The following is an 18,615-nucleotide window of genomic DNA, read 5'->3' on the forward strand; positions in this document are numbered from 1 at the left end:
CGCCGTGCCTTTAGGATTTTATTTTGTCTCGATTCTCCCTCCGCCCTTCAATTACTATCCTGCGGACTGGAACTCTTTCATCAGCCCCAAATAGTGTTTAGCATTAAAGCGCGCATAAAAGAAATTAAAGCAATTAAAGGCAGGAAAAATCAACAATGCAAAACAAAAGGCGAGTAAACCTAAGCACTTGCGCGGGGGCGCATCCTCCGCCGCCCTTTCCCCCTCCCTCCTCTTTATTTACATTGGCAGTAAAGCCGCGGATTCCTCCCGCGGAGGCTCCGCGTAATTTACTCATAAATGCGTTGAGCAAGATGCACAAGGGGAAAACACCCATCTCAGCCGATGGTGGAAGGAGCTGGTGGGGCCGTTTTGTGCTTTCTCCATGCCTTCCTCCCTTTCTGTCTTCCACCACCCACCACCACCGATGCTCCACGCCCGCAGTGAAGGCGCGCAGCGCATCCTTCAGCAGGTTTTACCCAAAATAAGGTGCCACGTCAAGCATCTGCGCGCCCACGTCTCTAGCAGAGACTCGCAGTCTATGCTGTATGTGCTAATTATGGGAAGCCGGTCATTAAGGGGAGCAGCTATTACGGGGTTTGCACGCTGAAAGGGAAGGGAAAATAGAGGGAAATTTCCCCTTTTCCTTGGTGAAATCCCTTGGTGCAATCTCTCTTCAGGAGCTCTCTGCGCAGAGTAGGGATAGGGAAGGGGAAAAAAAAAGGAAAAGAAAGGGGGGGGGAAGAAGAGAAGCAGTTCTAGATATTTCCGGCCCCTTCCCCGTTCCGGGACCGCAGTGGCCCCCCCTGACACCGACCTCTGAGCAGGGTGGGAGGGCGAGTAGGAATTGGGGAGAATTCCATGAAAATAAGGCAAAGCTAGTCACATTTCCATGTGCTAAAGCCAGGGCAGTGGGTTCCCGCGGGGTGACCCACCTTACCGGAGCGCGCACACACACCTCCTTCTATAATAGGGGCTGCGGGGGTCCTCGGGCGGGGTCCCGGGGGCTCTTTGGGGGTGTCTGTCGCGACCTCCCCAGCCCAAGGCATGGGCACAGCGGCCACGCTTTCGTTGCCTTTATTTGCCTCCCTCCTTCCCCTCCCAATTCTGCTAATTGCCCCTTTCAGCAGAAACGATCCCAATTGCCTCAAGAAAAAAGGTAGAAAGCAAAAAAAAAGCCATGCAAATCCCAGCGAACCCCACTGTTTTACTGCGCCTTTCCCCATGTAAAAGCCAACGCCAGCCCCAAGCTCTTTATTCTGGGGGGGCTCTTATTGTTCGCAGCCTAACGCGTGAACCGTATTTCGACTATTGCCCTCCACACCCCCCCCCCCCATGCAAACCAAGGTGGGGGGGATTGGAAATCCCTGAACCCCCTTTTATATTCTTTTATTTTTGTTTAAAAGAAAAAAGATGGCGGCTAAGAAAAAGGCTGCTGTTAAACCGGTCATGAAGAAATGCAATAAATTCCTTGTTGTTTTATGAAAATTTACAACTTTGTGATAGAACTTTATGAGTGGCTGGGTTCTGGGATTGGCCAGAGCCGGTCATGTGGACTGCTAACCGTGAACATGAACTTTTTATTATTTCCCATGTGGTTATATTGCACCATTCTTCTGTCCGCTGCACCTTGGGTCGGATCAGTGTCCTCTATAGGGCTCTCGCCTCTTTATATTTTTTTACTTTTGTGTATAAGCTCGATAGGGCTAAAAGAGGGGAGCGGGGAGGGGGGGGACAGCCCTGCACACACCCGCACGCACCCCCAGGCACCCACCTCCGCACACACGTAGGAAAAGAGTTGTAGGATTTTTGATTATTCATTTTATTTTGATTTTTTATTTTTTTCTTTTTTTTTTAATTCCTCTCTTAATTTGCTGCTGATTTGGAATCTCGGTAGTAATGGAGGGGCAGAGGAGGTTCTGGACCGAGTGGAGGCTATCATTTTTCAAAGAGGGAAGTTGCTCCATTTTCTATGCAAATGACAGAAATGCAAGAAGCTCTCACAAGTCAGAGAGGCGATCGACGGCTCTCAGGTTGGGACAATATTTGTCAGCTAACAGATAAGCAAACGCTGTCTCCCTCTCCCTCCCTATTTTACTTATGCCACAGAAATGGACGTCAAAAGGTAAGGGAATAATATGTTTCTCTTCGTTTAATATTTTCTTTGAGAAAATGCATTTGTCAAGCTGCCTTTTCTGTTCCATTCCCCATTTCCCTCTACCCAGGGGTGGAGGAGAAAGAAAAGGGTGGGGTGATGAAGAAGGGAGGCACTTTAAGAAATCGGGGATGGTGGAAATCTGCTTAAGTGACTATTTTCCCGGAAAAGTGTAGTGTAAAGGTGAGAGAAAGGGAGAGAGAAAAAAGGATGGGGAAAAGGTAGAGACATTGAGAGATTGAAGGGAAAAAATACAGGAAGAAAACAGAAAGAAATAAGGTAAGGAAAAAAAAAAAGAGCGAGAAATTGAGAAAGAAACAGAGGATGAAAACAAGAAAGGAAATAAGGAAGAAAAGGAAAAATAAACCAACGGAATAAGAAGGAAAAATAAAGCCTTTAAGGTCACCTGAAGATAGCAGACTTGGAATGAAGGATTTTGCAGTAGCTCGGTGATGGAGGCTTTTGGATACTGCCTTTAAAAAAATAGCAAACCCTTTGTGGGCAGTTGTGGTGGTTTATTTTTTCTCCCCTCGCAGAAGCTCTTGCCAGTTCGCCTGTTCCTCAGGCGAGCCCAGTCATTTGGCGAAGTTTGTGTGGAAGCCAGTTGGGTTTTGCGTTGCTCTCCAGGGTCATTATTATGTGGGTGGTTTCTTCGGAGAGGGCAGTTCGCGGCGTCCTCGGAAATAAGGGTCTGGAAATCAGTTAAAAAAAGAAAAAAGAAAGAAAAAAAGAAAAAGGCGGGGGACAAAAAAAGGGGGGGGGGGGAGAAAAAAAAGATAATAAGAATGAAGCCAACCCCGAGCGCAGCGCTCTCATTGTATTTCCACCACCCCCCCCTTGTGAAACTCCCAAATGAAGCTGACGTTGCGATGCAATAAACCTCCGTGTATTTAATTGCGTTCCGCGGTGTTAATGGGGTTTTACGGCTTTCCCGGCCGGAATACCGGCTCGGGTCTGAGCCCAACGGCTTGGCGGTGCTTTTACATACCCGGTTATGTGCAAGTTTCCCATCACTCTGTGATACCCTGACGCTTGCCTTCGGGTTTAGGAAAAGGGTTGTCTGGAGATACCCGTGATTTTAAATATGGGGGTTTTAATCTTTCTGATTTCCAAGATTTCATGGAGGGATTGAAATATTGTACTAATTGCTACTGTTACGAGGTGATTTTTAAATAAGATAATGTAGGAGCCTGTGTAAGTGAAGCAAGATTGAGTAAGGAGAGATTCATTACTTAAGCATAAACCATTTTATGACGTGACGATTTATCTCGCCTTAAACTGTCTGTGCCTGAATATTGTGTGGACAAGAGTAAATGATCGCAAGCCGCGGAAATAATAAACAGAAAGTCATTTTAAAAAGCTATTTCTTCCCGAACCTGTTACATTTTTCATAAATCACGGAGAAAAAACTGAATACCAGTTCAAGCGCCTGTTCTCTCTTTCCCTAAGTCTCCTCGCGTTCGTTTTGTTTTTTATTCTTTTGCTATTCGTAAGAAAAACATATATTAAAAATTAATTTAATTTAGGAAGCTTGCTCCAAAACGCTTTTATGCCTATTTTTCCCCATCCTGCGTGGGCAACCACTTGTGGAAATCCCGCATCTCACTGCGGGTAGGTCTTTTTTAACCATTTCAGCCCGGGATGAACGAGAAATGTCTGTACCCCGCCTCGGGGTGGAGGGATCGGGAGTGTCCGCACTGCTCCAGGTCGGGTCCCCTCCTGGCATCCTCTCCTGTTTATTTATTAAAGAAAATAGAACACAGTGGCAGAGAGGAGGCCCCCCCCTGCCGCGCCGTCCCCCGGTGCCGCCGCCGGGGCTCGCCCATTCCCCGCCGTCTGCTGCCATCTACTGTCGGCGGCGGCGGCCGGCGGCTCCCGGGGGGCTCCCGCAGCCGGTGTCCCGGCGGGGGGGCCTTGCTCCGGCTGCTCTCCCCTCACCCCAGGACGGCAGCCTCCGATCCCGCTCCTGGACGCGCTTCTCCTCCACGGTGCCCGGTTGCGCACCGAGCGCGGATTCTCTTTACCGCGTAAGGCCCATAGGCGCTGGGCATGATCCATAGGTCACCCCCGCACTTGTATGTGCACTCACATGTGAGCTACGGGCATCCGAACAAGCGTGTTGATCCATACACCCCCCAACCTGTGCTGATGCTCGTGTGAAGCCGTGTCATGCGTATGCAGACCAGTGTGTGCACACATATATATGGCCCCCTGTGTGTCCACATGCACACGCGTGGGAAAGGCGGGTGGCTGAGCTTGAACGCGAGGGGAACGCTGGTGAAACGCGACTGCGAGGCTGGTTTAAAACGGGGTTTTAACTAAGGCTAAAAGGAGTGTTTATTATTTCTCACTCCCAGTGGTCACCCCGAGGGGTCTGGCAGGAGCTGGGGGTGGGTGCTGGGGCCGAGGAGTCACCCTTGGGCTCCCGTGGGCTCTGAAGGGACAATGCCTGCCTGTTATTTTAAAAGGTTTCTCGCTCTCTCCCTCCCTCCTGCTCGCTTTCTCCCTCTCGTTTTCTCCTCCTGCCACACAGTTTCCTGGCAACTGTTTATGTCTAGACGAGGGACATTTTCTCCTAGAAAGTGAGATGCCAGGGACGATGGTAAAGAAAAAAACAGAAAAAAGGGGTGGGGGGAAAAAGTTTCTGTCTTCTTACCAGCAACAGCCACGATTAACTTGTTCCATGCTGCAGCTCCCAGCACCACCCGGCATTCGCTTTCCACATTACATGCTCCATCTCTCTTTTTCCTCTCCTTTTCCCTGCTTTCCTAATGTTCTACCTCTACTTTCCTCTTCCCAGAACTTGCTGTCGCGGAAATACTTGGGTTGGATGCAGTTTGACTCCCCCAATGCCCCTCTCCTCCTCTGCACTCCCGACCCCCCCCCCCTTTTTTATTTGTTGTTGTTAATAATTAGCTGCACTCTTTAATGGAACAATGGCAGATTATTATTGCTTCTTTTCAAAGATGCCATTAACCAGGTTATTATGCACTGCACGGGAAGTCAGGTAAATTAAACTTAAATTGCTGGAAATTAAATTTCAGGCGGTTATGCACGGGGAAAGCGGGTATTTCATATTTTTTTTACACCTTCAGGGTCATTGTTTTAGCTACTCCAGCCCTGGAGCTCTGCACGGCTCTGTCGGGGCTTTTTTCCGATGTGATATTGGGTGTACATGAGCATTACAAGAGAGGTTTCTCTGCTGCCAATAGCTTTCTATGTCTGACTCCAGGAACAAGGGGGTTTTTCAAGTGTTTTCGTGGTGTTGGCTTGACTTTATGGCTGCAATAAGTCCCTCGGCAGGGAAACCCCCGCTGTGTTCTCACTTCAGAAGGATCGGGAATTCCAGCTCCACATGAAAAAAAAGCGAGATTCATTTTTTATTGGAACCAACTGCACTGAACTTTCTACCAAGTTCCTGGCGGGTTTAGCTTTCACACAAGCGACGCTCTGTTCTGTTTGCATTTTGAAATATTTGGGTGTTGTTTTAATCCCCTCATCTATCTGCCTGGTTCTGCCTGGTGGGATTGGCGTTCTCTGGCCAGAAAAGCAAAGCGACAAAAAGCAAGACCTTCCTGGGCAGAGACCTGGGGTTGTACATACTGTAAATACTTCTCTTTATCTTTATTTATGCCCTGCCAGATGAGTGATGTCTGTCAGGAGGGGAAAGCCGGCTTTCCAGCGCCGTTAAGTGTGTTTTACCACCTTCTGGTGCCTCTCGCAACTTCCCCGCTTTACTGCTCCTTCTTAGCAAAAACCCTGTGCCGGTTTTTGAGGCGATGAGGCCAAAGACTGAATAAAGACCTACCCACCGGTGCCCCCAAAGACAGGTCTAACTTCAGGGCTGCTGTACAAGCTCCTTTCTGCAGTCGCTGCTGCTCTGCATCTGCCTCCCCCCCCTCAGCTGCGCTGGCGCTAGAGGCGTCCAAAGAAAATAGATTTGCAAAATCGGGTTGAGATTTACCTTCGGACTTGAGCGGGAACGGCGGGAGAGCGTCTGCTCAACAGCTACACTAATAACCCAACGTTTTAAATGTTTAAATTTAATTTTTTATAAGCTATTGGATTGGGAATAGAAATCCACCTCTGCGCTGAGCATTCAATTCGCTGAGATTTAGAGCGGTTTAAGACCTGTGCTCGTATTTAACATATATTAGAGGTGGCAAATCAATTAGACCGCGGGCCTGACCCTCCAAAACGTTTAAACTATGACAGGCTTTGGATTAGATTTCTGTTTTGTTTTGGGTGGTTTTGGTTTTTTTTTTTATACGTTGCCAACCAAGTTTTCTTCTTTGCTTTTCCTTCCCCGAATAACTCTCTTCAGGGCCATCCCTCTTCTAAGAGGCAGGACGTGTTCTTTCCTATCTATAGCGCTTCGAAGGTGTCAGCAAGAAGCAATTAGCAAGCGGCCAGTTTCAATTACTGCATTTTAAAATGTCACCTGACAAACTACATAAAAACCCCTTTTTAGCCACAAAGCCACTCGGATAAGCAGTATTGGGATCTGGGGGTGTGGGAGGGGGATTTTTTTCTCTTTTTTCCTCCCAAAATACCATTTCCAGGGATATATTTGCAGAGCAATCTCGAGAAAGTAGAGAAAATATGAGAGCAAATATTTTCAGCAGATGTACTCACGCACTGGATGATCAGGACATCCCATTGCTTAGCCCCAAATTTGCATGCAGAGCTGATGATGCCAGATCATCTCTGGGTTTCAGAGCTACAAATATTGCGTAACCCTCTAATCAAATGTAGGAGCTGCTCGGCTCCTGCACAGCAGTTAACTTCGGGCTCTCATCCCAGCCTTTTTTTTCCCCCTCTTCTCTAGTCGTCGTTCCCTTTCAATCTCAGTTTTTGTTTGTCTTGCATACCAATAAAGCAGATCTACGTAAATTTGGGTCCATTCCATACACAAAGGGAAACTCTGAAAGAACAAATATAAGAGATATCAGTCAAAGGGGGTGGAGGATGGAGAACTATTTCCTTTGCATGTTATTTCCTTGAATTATAAGGATTACGTTTCAGTCGAAATGTTCATTGCAGCCGTGGCATGAAACAATCTTGGCTTTGCTGCTGTAAACATGATGTTTAAAATAAATCAGCTAGTAATAAGATAACACTTTGGTAGGTACTTGGAGCTCTGTCAGTGAGAACCGCATTGGCAGCTCTGCAGCCACCATGTAATATATGTAATTCTAGATTTGGAGCGCACACATTCACACATTCAAGTACAGGGGAGTGTGTATTATAAGGCGGGTCATTTCACGGCATGTAAGACCCGAAAGACAGATGGCTACAAATTCGGACAGGAAACGAATCCTTGATAAAAGGCGAATGATCGGGGGCAGTCCTGGTTTCAATTTGGGTTGCTTTTGGTGATATTTTTGATTATTTTTTATCTTTTCCGGAGAGATGCCTCTGATTTTCCCAGAGGGAAGTGAACAGAGTGAAGTGAACAGAAGGAAGGCGGCGATCAGAGATCCAACTCTACCTTGAGCAAACAGGGATCTGAAGGGGGGATGCACCAGGTAGAGCAAAGCACATCTCTTGTGAGGAAAACCGAGGGAGGCAAAGCCCAGAGCAAAGAGCAGCTTTCGGTGTGACCGGGAATTGCTTGAGACTTTGTGAATTATCCCTTCCAGCTTTTTAACTTTGCAAAAAAAAAAAAAAAAAGGCTGCTTTTTGGGATGGGAATGAGCTCAAAGGGGGGCTGCAAACCCGCGGGGTCCGTACGCACCTCCAAGGCAGCAGCCCCACCGCACCGCCAGCTTTGCTCTCCTTAAAACCCCCATCTTGATCGGGAACGATCAATAAACTCAGCTTTGGACCGTAACCCAGGGCTGCCTCTTAGCCATAAAAGGTCGGGCATAGATTTGGTATTAACAAAAAAACGCAAGAGGGCACAATGCGGTACCGGACTCCGGAGGGGATCGGGATTTAACAAGAGATAAAGGAAATACTTCGATTTTCCATTTATCTCCTGAATACGGAGCTTTCGGAGAAAAGGAAAGGGAAAAGATGCAATATATGAAAAAGCGAAGGTTTTCTTCAAGCCAGTGCGGATTTCCTTGGACGGGGAGTGCTAATCTCTGGTAATTAGACGTACATGAACCGCAATAAGTTGTCAAACCCGATTTCTTCTCCTATAGCAAATCTAAGTTAATCAGCCCGGTGGGATCTCCTCGCAAAGTTCGCACACACACGCACAAAAAACTTTTTTTCCCTGCCCTTTTTTTTCTTCTTCCTTGTTTTCTGTAACTGTAGCAAAGTAGGGAGCCATGTCAGGACGATTTGCAAACACTTAGGGGTTAAAGTGTTCCGAATGAGAATAACTGACTTTTTTCCCCCCACTTGCAGTGGGTATTTGTGTACGTTCTATGTGTGTAAATACATGTAGGCGCACAGACCGCCATCCGTGCGACGGGCTCTCACACACCCCCGCGCCGAGCTCCGGGGGAGTGGGGGGGGATGTGGGGGGGACGGACACGTTTATTTATTTATGAAGCTCGGAGCGCGCAGGGAATGTTTCTTTCGGCAGATATTATATATTTGGTTAAGGGGGTGCATTTCTGTTGTTTAAAAGGGAGGGAAAAAGGGGTGGATGGTTTGTTCTTGGGGTCCCTGGTGCAATCTCAGCTCCTCATGGGTGCTATTTTGCAACCTCAGGCGCCTGCTATTGGTCAGCCCCTGATCAGATGGTTGTATTTCCTTGTGTCCCTCGCTGGCACCACGCCATCTCCCTTCAGCTAAAACCCAATCTCCGATATACTACTAATAGCTAAACCACTTGGACTATAAAACACAACAAATCATAAAGCCGGGAAAGGACGGCAGGCTTCTTCCAATGAGTTCTTATTTTGTCAACTCGACCTTCCCGGTGAGTCTGGCGGCGGGGCAGGAGCCCTTCCTGGGACAGATCCCGCTGTATCCCTCGGGCTACGCGGACCCTCTGAGGCATTACCCCACCACCTATGGAGCCGCGGGCGTCCAGGAGAAGGGCTACACCTCCTCCCCTTACTACCAGCAGAGCAACGGAGCCTACAGCCGCGGCTCCGCCTGTGACTACGGGGCTGGAGGGTTCTTCAGGGAGAAGGACCCCGCCTGTGCCCCCCCGGCGCTGGACGAGGCGCCCCTCGGCCCCGAGCCGCGCACGGCGGACTGCGCGCACGGCAAAGCCGCCTTCGGAGAGAGCGAGGAGCCAAAATGTTCCGCCCCGGTTTACCCCTGGATGCAGCGGATGAACTCTTGCAATAGTGAGTTTACTCTTTTACAGAAATAAATACATCAATCTCCTCCCCCCCTTTCTTATTTGTTACCGCCAGGGAGAGAGAGAGAGAGAGAGCGCGCTAGGGAAGCAGGAATAAGCTTCACTTTGGAGCCCAAACTTCCAGCGGGGAAGTTGGGCACGAGACGCTCCAACTTGTTCCTGACACGCACCAAAACTTCCCACCGCTCAAGTATTTTCCCCCCAGCACTTCCCCACCACCACTTAAAAAGTTTGCCCCCCCATTTAAACCCCAATACAGTGTTTCTCCAACACCCCCCCCTTTTTGATTTCCCCCCACATTCCACTTTGCGTGTCACTCAGCTACAGCGATTTGTCTCTGTCTTTCCTCCACACGCACAGGGAGCTATCTTTTCTAAATCAGATCTGGATGACTTTACACACACACACACACACGGACCCACACCCCCACGCAGCTCCCTCTCTCGCTGGCTGCCCGATCTGGACTTAAATCATATAAAAGTGTTTAAATATTTGAAAGGAGAGGGCTACATTTTTAATGAAACTCACACATAATGAAAAGTCTGCCTGGAGAGAATTTTTTTTTCACCCCCTGGTGATATATGACTTCTTTAAGTGCTGTTTCCTCAATCAGGGGAAAAAAAAAAAGAGGACGGGGGGGGAATAATAGAGGCTCACCACCCTCCTTTCCATGTTTAGATGCATTTGTTGCCCTGTAAGTTCCAAATTGATGTCCATTAGCGCAGGGACATAAAGTGTTGTGTCCTCTTTAATGTAGAGTTTGGGCAGATCGATTCACTTCATTATTGCTTAAATGCTCCGATCTATTACAGTTGCCGGTAGGGTGGAAAACAGCGCGGGCTGGCGGGGGGGGAGAACACCTTGCGATTTTTCATCCCGCAATCAGATAGATCTTGCCCCGTCTCCCCCTCCCTGCCTGCAGCCGGGCCAGTTCAGCATGAACCCTGCCTGCAGCGCGGCTGCGGATCCTCCGTGGGTGCGGCCCGGCTAGGGGAGCTCCCTTGCACGCACGAGTCGGGTCACAGCCAGATGAGGTGATTTTGGGGTTGGCCAAAGCCCTTGGAGGGCATGGGAGTGGGCACACATCCCCCTAAATACCGCTGCGGTGCGGGGCGTAGAACGCCGGGGATTATCCGGTATCTCACCGGCTCCACTAAATCTCGGGGCTTTCCTCCTCTTTTTTTTTTTCTTTAATTTCTTTTATTTTCCCTTATTTCCCCCCCCCCTTCCCCTTTCTTCCCCTCCCCCTATTTTTTCCCTATTTGTTTCCTATTTGTTTCCTTTTTTGTTTTGCGGGTGTCACAGGTTCTTCTTTCGGGCCCAGCGGCCGCCGAGGCCGCCAGACCTACACCCGCTACCAAACACTGGAGCTGGAGAAGGAATTTCACTTCAACCGCTACCTGACCCGGCGCCGGCGGATCGAGATCGCCCATTCCCTCTGCCTGACGGAGCGGCAGATCAAAATCTGGTTCCAGAACCGCAGGATGAAGTGGAAAAAAGAGAATAAATTGCTCAACTCCTCACAACTGAGTGCGGAGGAGGAGGAGGAGAAAACGGCGGAGTGAAAGTATTATTTAAAACCCCACACACAACAAGAAAACGTTAAAAAAGTAGAGAGAGAGTGAGTGAGTGTGTGAGAGCCGAGAGGATGAGGGGGGTGTGGGCTGACTGCGAGGACAGGGAGAACCTGCACATTGGTGGGACAAGCCCTCTGAGCAGCGGCCACAGCTAGAAAGTTTGGGCCACCAATGCCTTGGACTCGTGTTGCCAGTGATCTGGCACGTCCAAGAAAAACATAAAAAAAAAAAAAAAAAAGGGAAAAAAATTAAATCAGGCTTCTAGTCGCATTTTTAATTATTTTTCTTCCTTCCCAAACCTCCCACTCACACACACCCCCCAATTAATAATAATAATAATACTGCAAAAGTGAAGAGTGCGAGAGGAGGAGGGAAAGAAAAGGAAAGAGAAAAGACAAAAAAAAAAAAGGACTCCTACCCGTGTTTCTACCCTTGGTGTCACTGTTAGTAACCTGCTAACTCTTGTATTTAATGGAAGTGCTGCAATATATGTCATTTGGGGTGTTTATTGTCTTAATTTTGTAAAAATGTTTCATGCACGGTTGACATAGTTGGGTTTTTATTTCATTTTTTTTTTTCCTTTGGTAAATTAATCAAGCCCTGAGGTCTTCGGAATTATTTTTATTTTGGGGGTTTGTTTGGGTTTTGTTTCTTTTATATATATATTATTTTTTTTAAAAGGAAAATCTACTGAAAGAACGAGTACTACCTACAAGGATGCAAAAGCAACAACAGCTACGGCAAAAAGTTCTATTTTATTAATTTTTGTACGTGTTGTGTTTGAAGTTTGTCTTAGGTATGACCATGGAATTCTCTAATAAAAACAAAGTCTTCGAGCTCACGCACACCACCCTGTCATTATTACTATTATTATTGCTCTTCTTCTTATCTTTCCCTTTTCCATAGGGAACTTGCCATTCTTAAGGAGCAGAGAGCTGTAACGAAAGCCTTGCTGCTCTCTGCCTGACAATGTCTTCTAATCTGCAAGGACAAGCAACTCCAAGCACACGGAAGTTACCGTGGAGAGATAAATCTGGTTTTCCCTCTTTTTGTCTAATCGTAAATGGAAGTCCTTTCACCAATAGTATTTCCTCGCTGACATTCTGCTTTAGTATCGCTCTTTTTTATTGTTACAGTACAAAGAGTTATGACGAAACGCTCTCCATATACATAATAAATCAAGGAAACAGGCAAAAATATGCTCTCATTTATCTACCAAAGATACCTAACATTTGCCTAGCATCTTTCAAACAGCTGGTCCTTACTTCATATCCCCAAATCAAAGTGAGGTGTAATGCAAAAAAGTGCAGATTTCAAGGGAATTTGCCCTGCGAAACGAGTAGCTTCCCAGCTCCAGGAATACAGCCTGCATTTAGGGGGGGAAAAAGGTGGAAAAATAATCTAAACTAAGTCTGAAGAGCTCTTTTAGAAGAGCAGATTTTTGCTTTAACTGGAAAGCGTTTCCAGTGACTTCTCCTGTGCTGGGGGTGGGCTGGGGACTGCTCCTGCTCTGGCCAAGGAGGAACCTCCTGCTGCAAACAGCAAACTTTTCCTGGGTTTGGGGGATTAAACGAAAGGAAGTGCTTGTTCTGCTGAGGGTTTAGGACTGGAAACAAGCGACCAGCCCAGGCTGTTTCGGATACCGTTTTCTGCAGCTTCACGAGATGAAAACGCGAGGAACGAGGATACCTCCTGGCTCCCATCCCGTTTTCCACTCCCCACACGGAATACCTATGTATGAATGCATTCCCCCGTGCCACAAGCTGGTTTAATGTCACTCACTTTTAAAATCAATTCATGCAGAAGCTCCACAGCTGTAGGACATTTACTATTATTGCCACGCTTTTCATTGCCCGTAATTATTATAATTATATGTCACTTTCAATATGGCGCATAATTTCCAATGAGTTGCAGACAAGCATATGAAATTCCTAAACTGCCTTGGGAAGAAAAGGAAAGAAAGAAAGAAAAAATGAGACAGAGAAAAGAGAAGAAGGGGAAAATAAAAAGAAAGTAACGCTTAACAAAGCACAGCTTTTTCACAACGTTTTTCCCAATTTTACCAGTTTCAGAGTGCTTTTGCTCCCCAATATTCCCTGCAGGTTAACAAATGGAAAGGAAAAAGCACGTAGCACGATGCTGTGTTCAAAGAGGACGCGAAACGCTCAGGAACGAGAATATCCCAAAAGCGGAGTTGTCAACACTTCCATCGGCTGGACGTTCCCTTCTTCTCCTTTCTCCCCCTTCATTTCTCCCCCCTTCCTCTGTTTTTTTCCCCCTCCAGAATTAAGGTGCGACCGCATCCCTGGCTCCACGCTCAGCGTGCAGCAACGCTCGACTTTTCTGACAGTAACCATGCGAAATAACCCCACGCACAGCTTCACCGTACCCCTTTTCCCCCTGCAGATACTAACCGAGGAGACCACCCCCCGTGCTCATGGCACCTCGTCCCCCGCCTCCGAACTTCCCAACGGTGTCACAAAGGAAGGAATTAAGAGTTTAATAAAGAAAAGGAGTGGGCGAGAAGACCCACGGGGGGGAGCGTGGACACGCCAGCCGCGGCGAGACACCACCACATCCCCCCCGCGCCTTCATCTCAGCGTTGATTTTTAGGAAGGAAAAGGAATATAGAAGAATGGGGATATGTAGCGAAGGGTGGATTTGGGGGTACGGGAGTGTCCCCCTTTCTCCAGCCCCCCGGCCGCGGCGCCCCGCTCGGCCGGCAGGTGGCGCGCTCCGCCAAGGTGGGGGGCGAGCGCGGCGGCGGCGCGCGCGGGGATTCGGGGCGCCGCGCACCGACTCGGGCCTAAACGACTCCGCGATCGTCATTATTTGTAACCATAGAGCATGAATTACCTCTTGAGGTCATCAGTGAGAATTTACGACTGGTCAACAAAAGCACGTGATTCCCAAACGCACCCCCCACCCTCCCCCCCCCCCCATATTTGGCCGCATACATAGCAAAAACGAAGTACAGTGCATCGCTATAATTCATTAATACATCATAAATCGTCAAGCACAGGGTTATAACGACCACGAGCCACAAATCAAGCCCTCCAAAATAACCCAAATGAGCTCTTACTTTGTAAACTCGTTCTCAGGGCGCTACCCAAATGGCCCCGACTATCAGTTACTAAATTATGGGACCAGCAGTTCCATGAACGGTTCTTACAGAGATTCAAGCACCATGCATTCCAGCTCTTATGGCTACAACTACAATGGGATGGACCTTAGCATCAACCGCTCAGCCTCCTCCAGCCACTTTGGGGCTGTGGGGGAGAGCTCCCGCGGTTTCCCTTCTCCAGCTCAGGAGAGCAGGTTTAGACAGGCGTCTAGCTGCTCCTTATCTTCTCCCGACTCCCTTCCCTGCTCCAACAGCGAGAGCCATGGAGGCAAACCCGCCCCGTCCCCCTCCGACCAAGCTCCTTCTGCCAGCACCACCAACACAAATTTCACAGAACTAGACGAGACCAGCGCGTCCTCGGGAGCCGACGAGGGCACTCCAATAAGCAGCAGCATCCCCCGAGCGCAGGCAGAGCCCATCGCGACCTCCACCGCAGCAACAGAAGGGCAGGCACCTCAGATATTCCCTTGGATGAGGAAACTTCACATTAGCCATGGTACAGCTACTTCTTTTTCCGTCGTTGTCGTTGTTGTTGTTTATTTTCGCACACCCCTCTCCTTTTCTCTCTTGTTTTAGTGTGTTTTTTAATTCCCTTTCCCCTTTTTCCTCCCCACCCCCCCCTCCCTTTTTTCTCTCTTTCCTTTTATTCCGTGAAGGCGCTTTGATCAGAAACGCAGCTATTTATTGCTTTTGTATTTCTTGCTCTGATCGCTGCTCTAAAGCTGCCCCTGGCGCCTGGAAGGGGGGGGTGGGGGGGGGGCGATTTTATTTTACTTTCGCTATTCTCGCCGCGAAATGGGCGCTTATTTTCAGTTCGTAGCTCTATGTGGGTGGTGGGAGAAGGTAATTTAAAAATTGAGGGAAGAGGGTGTTCCTTAGGGGAGTGGGGGGGAGAGGAAAGGAAAGAATTGACCATTAAAATGGCATTATACGCACAGATGGGTCTCTCAGTCCTTTCCTGCTCTTATTTTGCTGGGTGTATTCTTGACAATCTGCTCTTGACAAAACCAAAATTGCGAGGAGATACAGGGGAACAGCGAGGCACCCCCCCCGCCACAAACACACACACACCCGGCCCGGTTTTCTCCTGGAGAAAAGAAAGGAGCCTTAAACCTGACGCGCCTGCAAACAGACCCAGAAACACTCGGGCAGAGGGGGGAAAAAAGGAGAGATTCAAAATCTCTCTTCTCCAGTTAAATTATGAATATTGAGTTGGGAATGTCGGTTCTGGAGGGGCCGCGGGTGGGGGTGTTTACACGTGTCTGGGGGTGTGCGAGAAAGGGGGGGGGTGTTGTTATTTGGGGAATAAGCAGCTTTCCAAGCTGCCCGAAGAAGGCTAATATTTTACCTCGGTGTTACTATATATATCTATATAGTCTTAAGGATAACAAAAATCTTAGCAGAAAGCAAAACCCCAACCCCTCTGTTGTCCGTGTTATTCAGACATGACTGGACCAGACGGGAAGAGGGCGAGGACAGCGTACACTCGCTACCAGACCCTGGAGTTGGAAAAGGAATTCCACTTCAATAGATATCTCACCCGCAGGAGGAGAATAGAGATCGCTCACGCTCTCTGCCTCTCCGAGCGCCAGATCAAAATCTGGTTCCAGAACAGGAGGATGAAATGGAAGAAGGATAATAAACTGAAAAGCATGAGCTTAGCCTCGGCGGGCAGCGCCTTTCAGCCATAAAGTCTAGAGGAGGAATATCGAGGGAAGAAGAGGAGGCGAGAAAGAAATCCGTAAATAAATAAATAAAGCGCAGCAGATCTTAGTTTCCGAGTACTGTACAGTGAGGCACCTTCTTTTCAGCATGTTGTTGATATTCTAAACCAACGCGTATGGTACCGTTATCCCAGGACTGAGTCCATGTCGTGTTCTGTTTGTTATTAAATTTGGGTTTTTAAATCTTTTCTTTTTTATATAATTAAATTTTATTTCCAGATGTTCCTCATGCTCTTGTTGTTCTTCTAAATGTCTGTGTCCGTGCTCTCTTGATGCTTTCTGGAAAGCTAGCATGTTTTATGTGAGCCCTTTAAATGTTATAACTTATTTATAAATCGAGAACAGATACGGTTGTTTATTTGTTGGGTTTCTTTTCTTTATTCCCCCCCACCCTTTTCCTGAGTTTACTGCTTTTGGGTGAGTTGTTCTCTGCCTAAGCTAAAAACGGGGGTTCCTGCACTACAGTGGCAGAAAAAAAAAAAAGCTAAAAAAACCCAAACAAAAATGTAAAAAAAAGGGAAAAAGAGGTTAAAAAAAAAAAAAAAAAGGCAAAAGCTCTTGTATCTGTCTTAAAATTGTCCAGTCTGTGTTTTAGTCCAAACTTCAGGCCAGGATTTCTAGTCCCAGCCTAATTCCAAGACGTACTCTTAGACGTGGGTAAACTTCACTGTTATAAAAGGAAAAATTATGTATAAAATCGGACCAACAATAGAGTGCTCTAATGTCTGTAAATACTAGAAATATTTCTGATGTGACTAATAGACGGTTTGTAGTGGGCAGAGTGAATGCAATGTTATGTGTAAAAATGGCATCTGTCATGTCTAGCTGCCTGTTAGTACTTTGCCAATAAGCTTTTTGTATTTGTTTGTAGCTTTACTTGAAGTCAAATAAACGTTTCTCCTACTCACAAAGGCTCCCAGTTGCACTTTATACACAAGCTCTGATATTCGCAGCCCATGCTGGAGCCGCGGAGATGCCTGGCGTGGGACTGAGCTGGTGCGAGGAGCTCTCAGCAGAGCCCCAGCCTCTCCTGGGCAGCACTGAGGAGCTCAGAAACACCAAATATTCACATCAAACGCCCTCCTGGCACCGGCCGGGCGCAAACCGCAGCCCTTCACACTGCCCCGAATGCCGTCTCCCCAAAACACCGCCGACCCCCCCACCCCACCGCAGCAGACAAATTGGTTTCTAGTACTTTAACTTGCAATCCCGCGGTATAAACACAGATTTACGTGCATTTCAGGAGTTAGATCTAGATACACACACGCACATTTGAAAAGCCAGAGGTATTTATACCCACATACGCGTACACGTAAACCTGCACTCTTTAGAATCACAGATCGATGTGTTTGGATAGATATATTTGAGATATATATAAATAAACATGGATATATACAGCATACATTTCTGTACTAAGCTGCGCTCACTCCGCTATCTCTCGTCCTCTGTTTATTGTGCTTAACTGCTTTTACCTCCTAGTCTCCGGCTTAACATGTAAATAACATCTCTGTAACTACTGACACTCACTACAACGAGTCATTTTGGCTGCAGACAATTTAACATCATCAAAGATGGCAAATGTTGCCATTTCGCTACCTAGGGAATCTCACAAGGCACGAGATACTCCGGTTTAAAGTCGCTCGAGTTGGCAAAACGCCACTGACATCTCTACAATACAGCTTAGGCTTTTTGTTCGTAGCAAGTAAAGTTGGAGCTTAAAACTTACCAAACTTAATCTCCCACTGTTTAGGTACTTCTTAAGTGATTTTGAGAGGGATGTGAAGTGGACTGTCAGGTCCCAAACCATTTGCTCGCCTTCCCTTGATTTTTTTTTCTTTCTTTTTTTTTTTTTTTTTTACTAATAGCAAACTATACCAAAAGTGGGTATGACATTTAGATGTCAAATGGATAGGGTTTTATCTAGAAGTTAGATCGTAAAAATCGCCCAGACCTCAGACAGATACCCCTCACTGGCTCTCAAAAGTCACGTGAGGTCCATAAAGTTAGTTTTATGGTTTTGGGGAGTTGACAATGTACAATATATTTCACATTCTCTAGAATGTTAAGTGACACTTTAACTGCTTGGTTTGGCTTGTAAGGGGCAGCAATGGGTGAGCACTTTTCCAGATGAGATAAACGTTGCAATTGCAGGGAACATGTTTTGCGGGTCCAGTTTTCAGTCCAGGGAGCCAATAGACTGGAGTCCTGAAAGTAAGTTCTTCTGAAATATTATCTGCTTAAACTATTTTAAAGGGTTGATATGGCTAAAGGCTGAGCGGGGAAGAAAGAGGGTCTGTCTCTCTTTCAGAGTTTTATTTCTTACTTTTAAGAAGGTCTTAATTCTTATCCTCCCGAGAGCTGGAATTGCATTACATTTCCATCACAGCTTCGAGGCCCGCAAGTAAACTTTGTGGCAGCGGGAGAAATAGAAAAGCTGTAGAGATTCATTATCATTGCACGGCAAACTCCATCCTGTCTTTGCCGGGGGACATGTGTACTTCAGTCAAAGTTGGGGTTTATCCTTCGCCTTTCTTGCGCGTTTACTGGAGGCGATTTCGGTGCGTTTCGAACTGCTCGCAAATAGCCACAAACCTGAGCCATGCCTTTGCATTTCAATCAGCGATATTCTGACTGTGCTCTTCAGGGTGTTAACACCTTTTGATTTTCATTATTTTCACCTGCTTGCCAAAGAAATGCACTTTTTTGTTTCCTTTCAGCCTGTGTAGAGACCGGTATTTTTTTGCCTAAGGGCTTCCCCCCACTTTCTCCTC

At 47.3% G+C, this 18,615-nt stretch overlaps 2 protein-coding genes and 1 long non-coding RNA gene across 8 annotated transcripts in view; 2 read left to right on the plus strand and 1 right to left on the minus strand.

Moving 5' to 3' along the window:
* Window positions 1–18,615, minus strand: part of LOC115617898 — a 31,713-nt gene that overhangs the window by 771 nt on the left and 12,327 nt on the right. The window contains exons 3-6 of one of the 5 annotated variants that reach the window (XR_003994695.1): window positions 7,024–7,076; window positions 4,809–5,501; window positions 3,815–3,884; window positions 2,647–2,843 (exon numbers count right to left, since the gene is read on the minus strand). This is a non-coding gene — a long non-coding RNA (uncharacterized LOC115617898). Of the gene's footprint in view, window positions 1–2,558; window positions 3,885–4,808; window positions 5,502–7,023; window positions 7,077–18,615 lie in introns of those variants that run through there. The other 4 variants (XR_003994698.1, XR_003994694.1, XR_003994696.1 and 1 more) reach the window with 4 other exon arrangements.
* On the plus strand, window positions 1,608–16,758 carry HOXB5 (homeobox B5). The gene is made up of 3 exons (XM_030508923.1): window positions 1,608–2,122; window positions 13,403–14,616; window positions 15,564–16,758. The coding sequence occupies exons 2-3, from the start codon at window positions 14,067–14,069 to the stop codon at window positions 15,809–15,811; spliced, it is 798 nt and encodes a 265-aa protein (XP_030364783.1). The 5' UTR covers window positions 1,608–2,122; window positions 13,403–14,066; the 3' UTR covers window positions 15,812–16,758.
* Window positions 1,685–11,837, plus strand: HOXB6 (homeobox B6). Of its 2 annotated transcripts, XM_030508928.1 has the most exons (3): window positions 1,685–2,122; window positions 8,819–9,405; window positions 10,725–11,837. In XM_030508928.1, exons 2-3 carry the CDS (start codon window positions 8,997–8,999, stop codon window positions 10,982–10,984), a joined length of 669 nt encoding a protein of 222 aa, XP_030364788.1. In that variant the 5' UTR covers window positions 1,685–2,122; window positions 8,819–8,996; the 3' UTR covers window positions 10,985–11,837. The 2 variants fall into 2 exon arrangements, with proteins under 2 accessions (XP_030364788.1, XP_030364787.1); XM_030508927.1 differs by lacking the exon at window positions 1,685–2,122 and having other exon boundaries at window positions 7,027–9,405; window positions 10,716–11,837.

Source organism: Strigops habroptila, chromosome 19 (genome assembly GCF_004027225.2).
Source record: "Strigops habroptila isolate Jane chromosome 19, bStrHab1.2.pri, whole genome shotgun sequence".
Lineage (NCBI taxonomy): Eukaryota > Metazoa > Chordata > Aves > Psittaciformes > Psittacidae > Strigops > Strigops habroptila.

Coding starts and splice junctions, on each gene's coding strand:
- HOXB6 (XM_030508927.1), top strand. CDS start 8,997: ATGAGTTCTTATTTTGTCAACTCGACCTTCCCGGTGAGTCTGGCGGCG. Junction 9,406..10,715: donor GCGGATGAACTCTTGCAATA/GTGAGTTTACTC, acceptor TTTGTTTTGCGG/GTGTCACAGGTTCTTCTTTC.
- HOXB5 (XM_030508923.1), top strand. CDS start 14,067: ATGAGCTCTTACTTTGTAAACTCGTTCTCAGGGCGCTACCCAAATGGC. Junction 14,617..15,563: donor GAAACTTCACATTAGCCATG/GTACAGCTACTT, acceptor CGTGTTATTCAG/ACATGACTGGACCAGACGGG.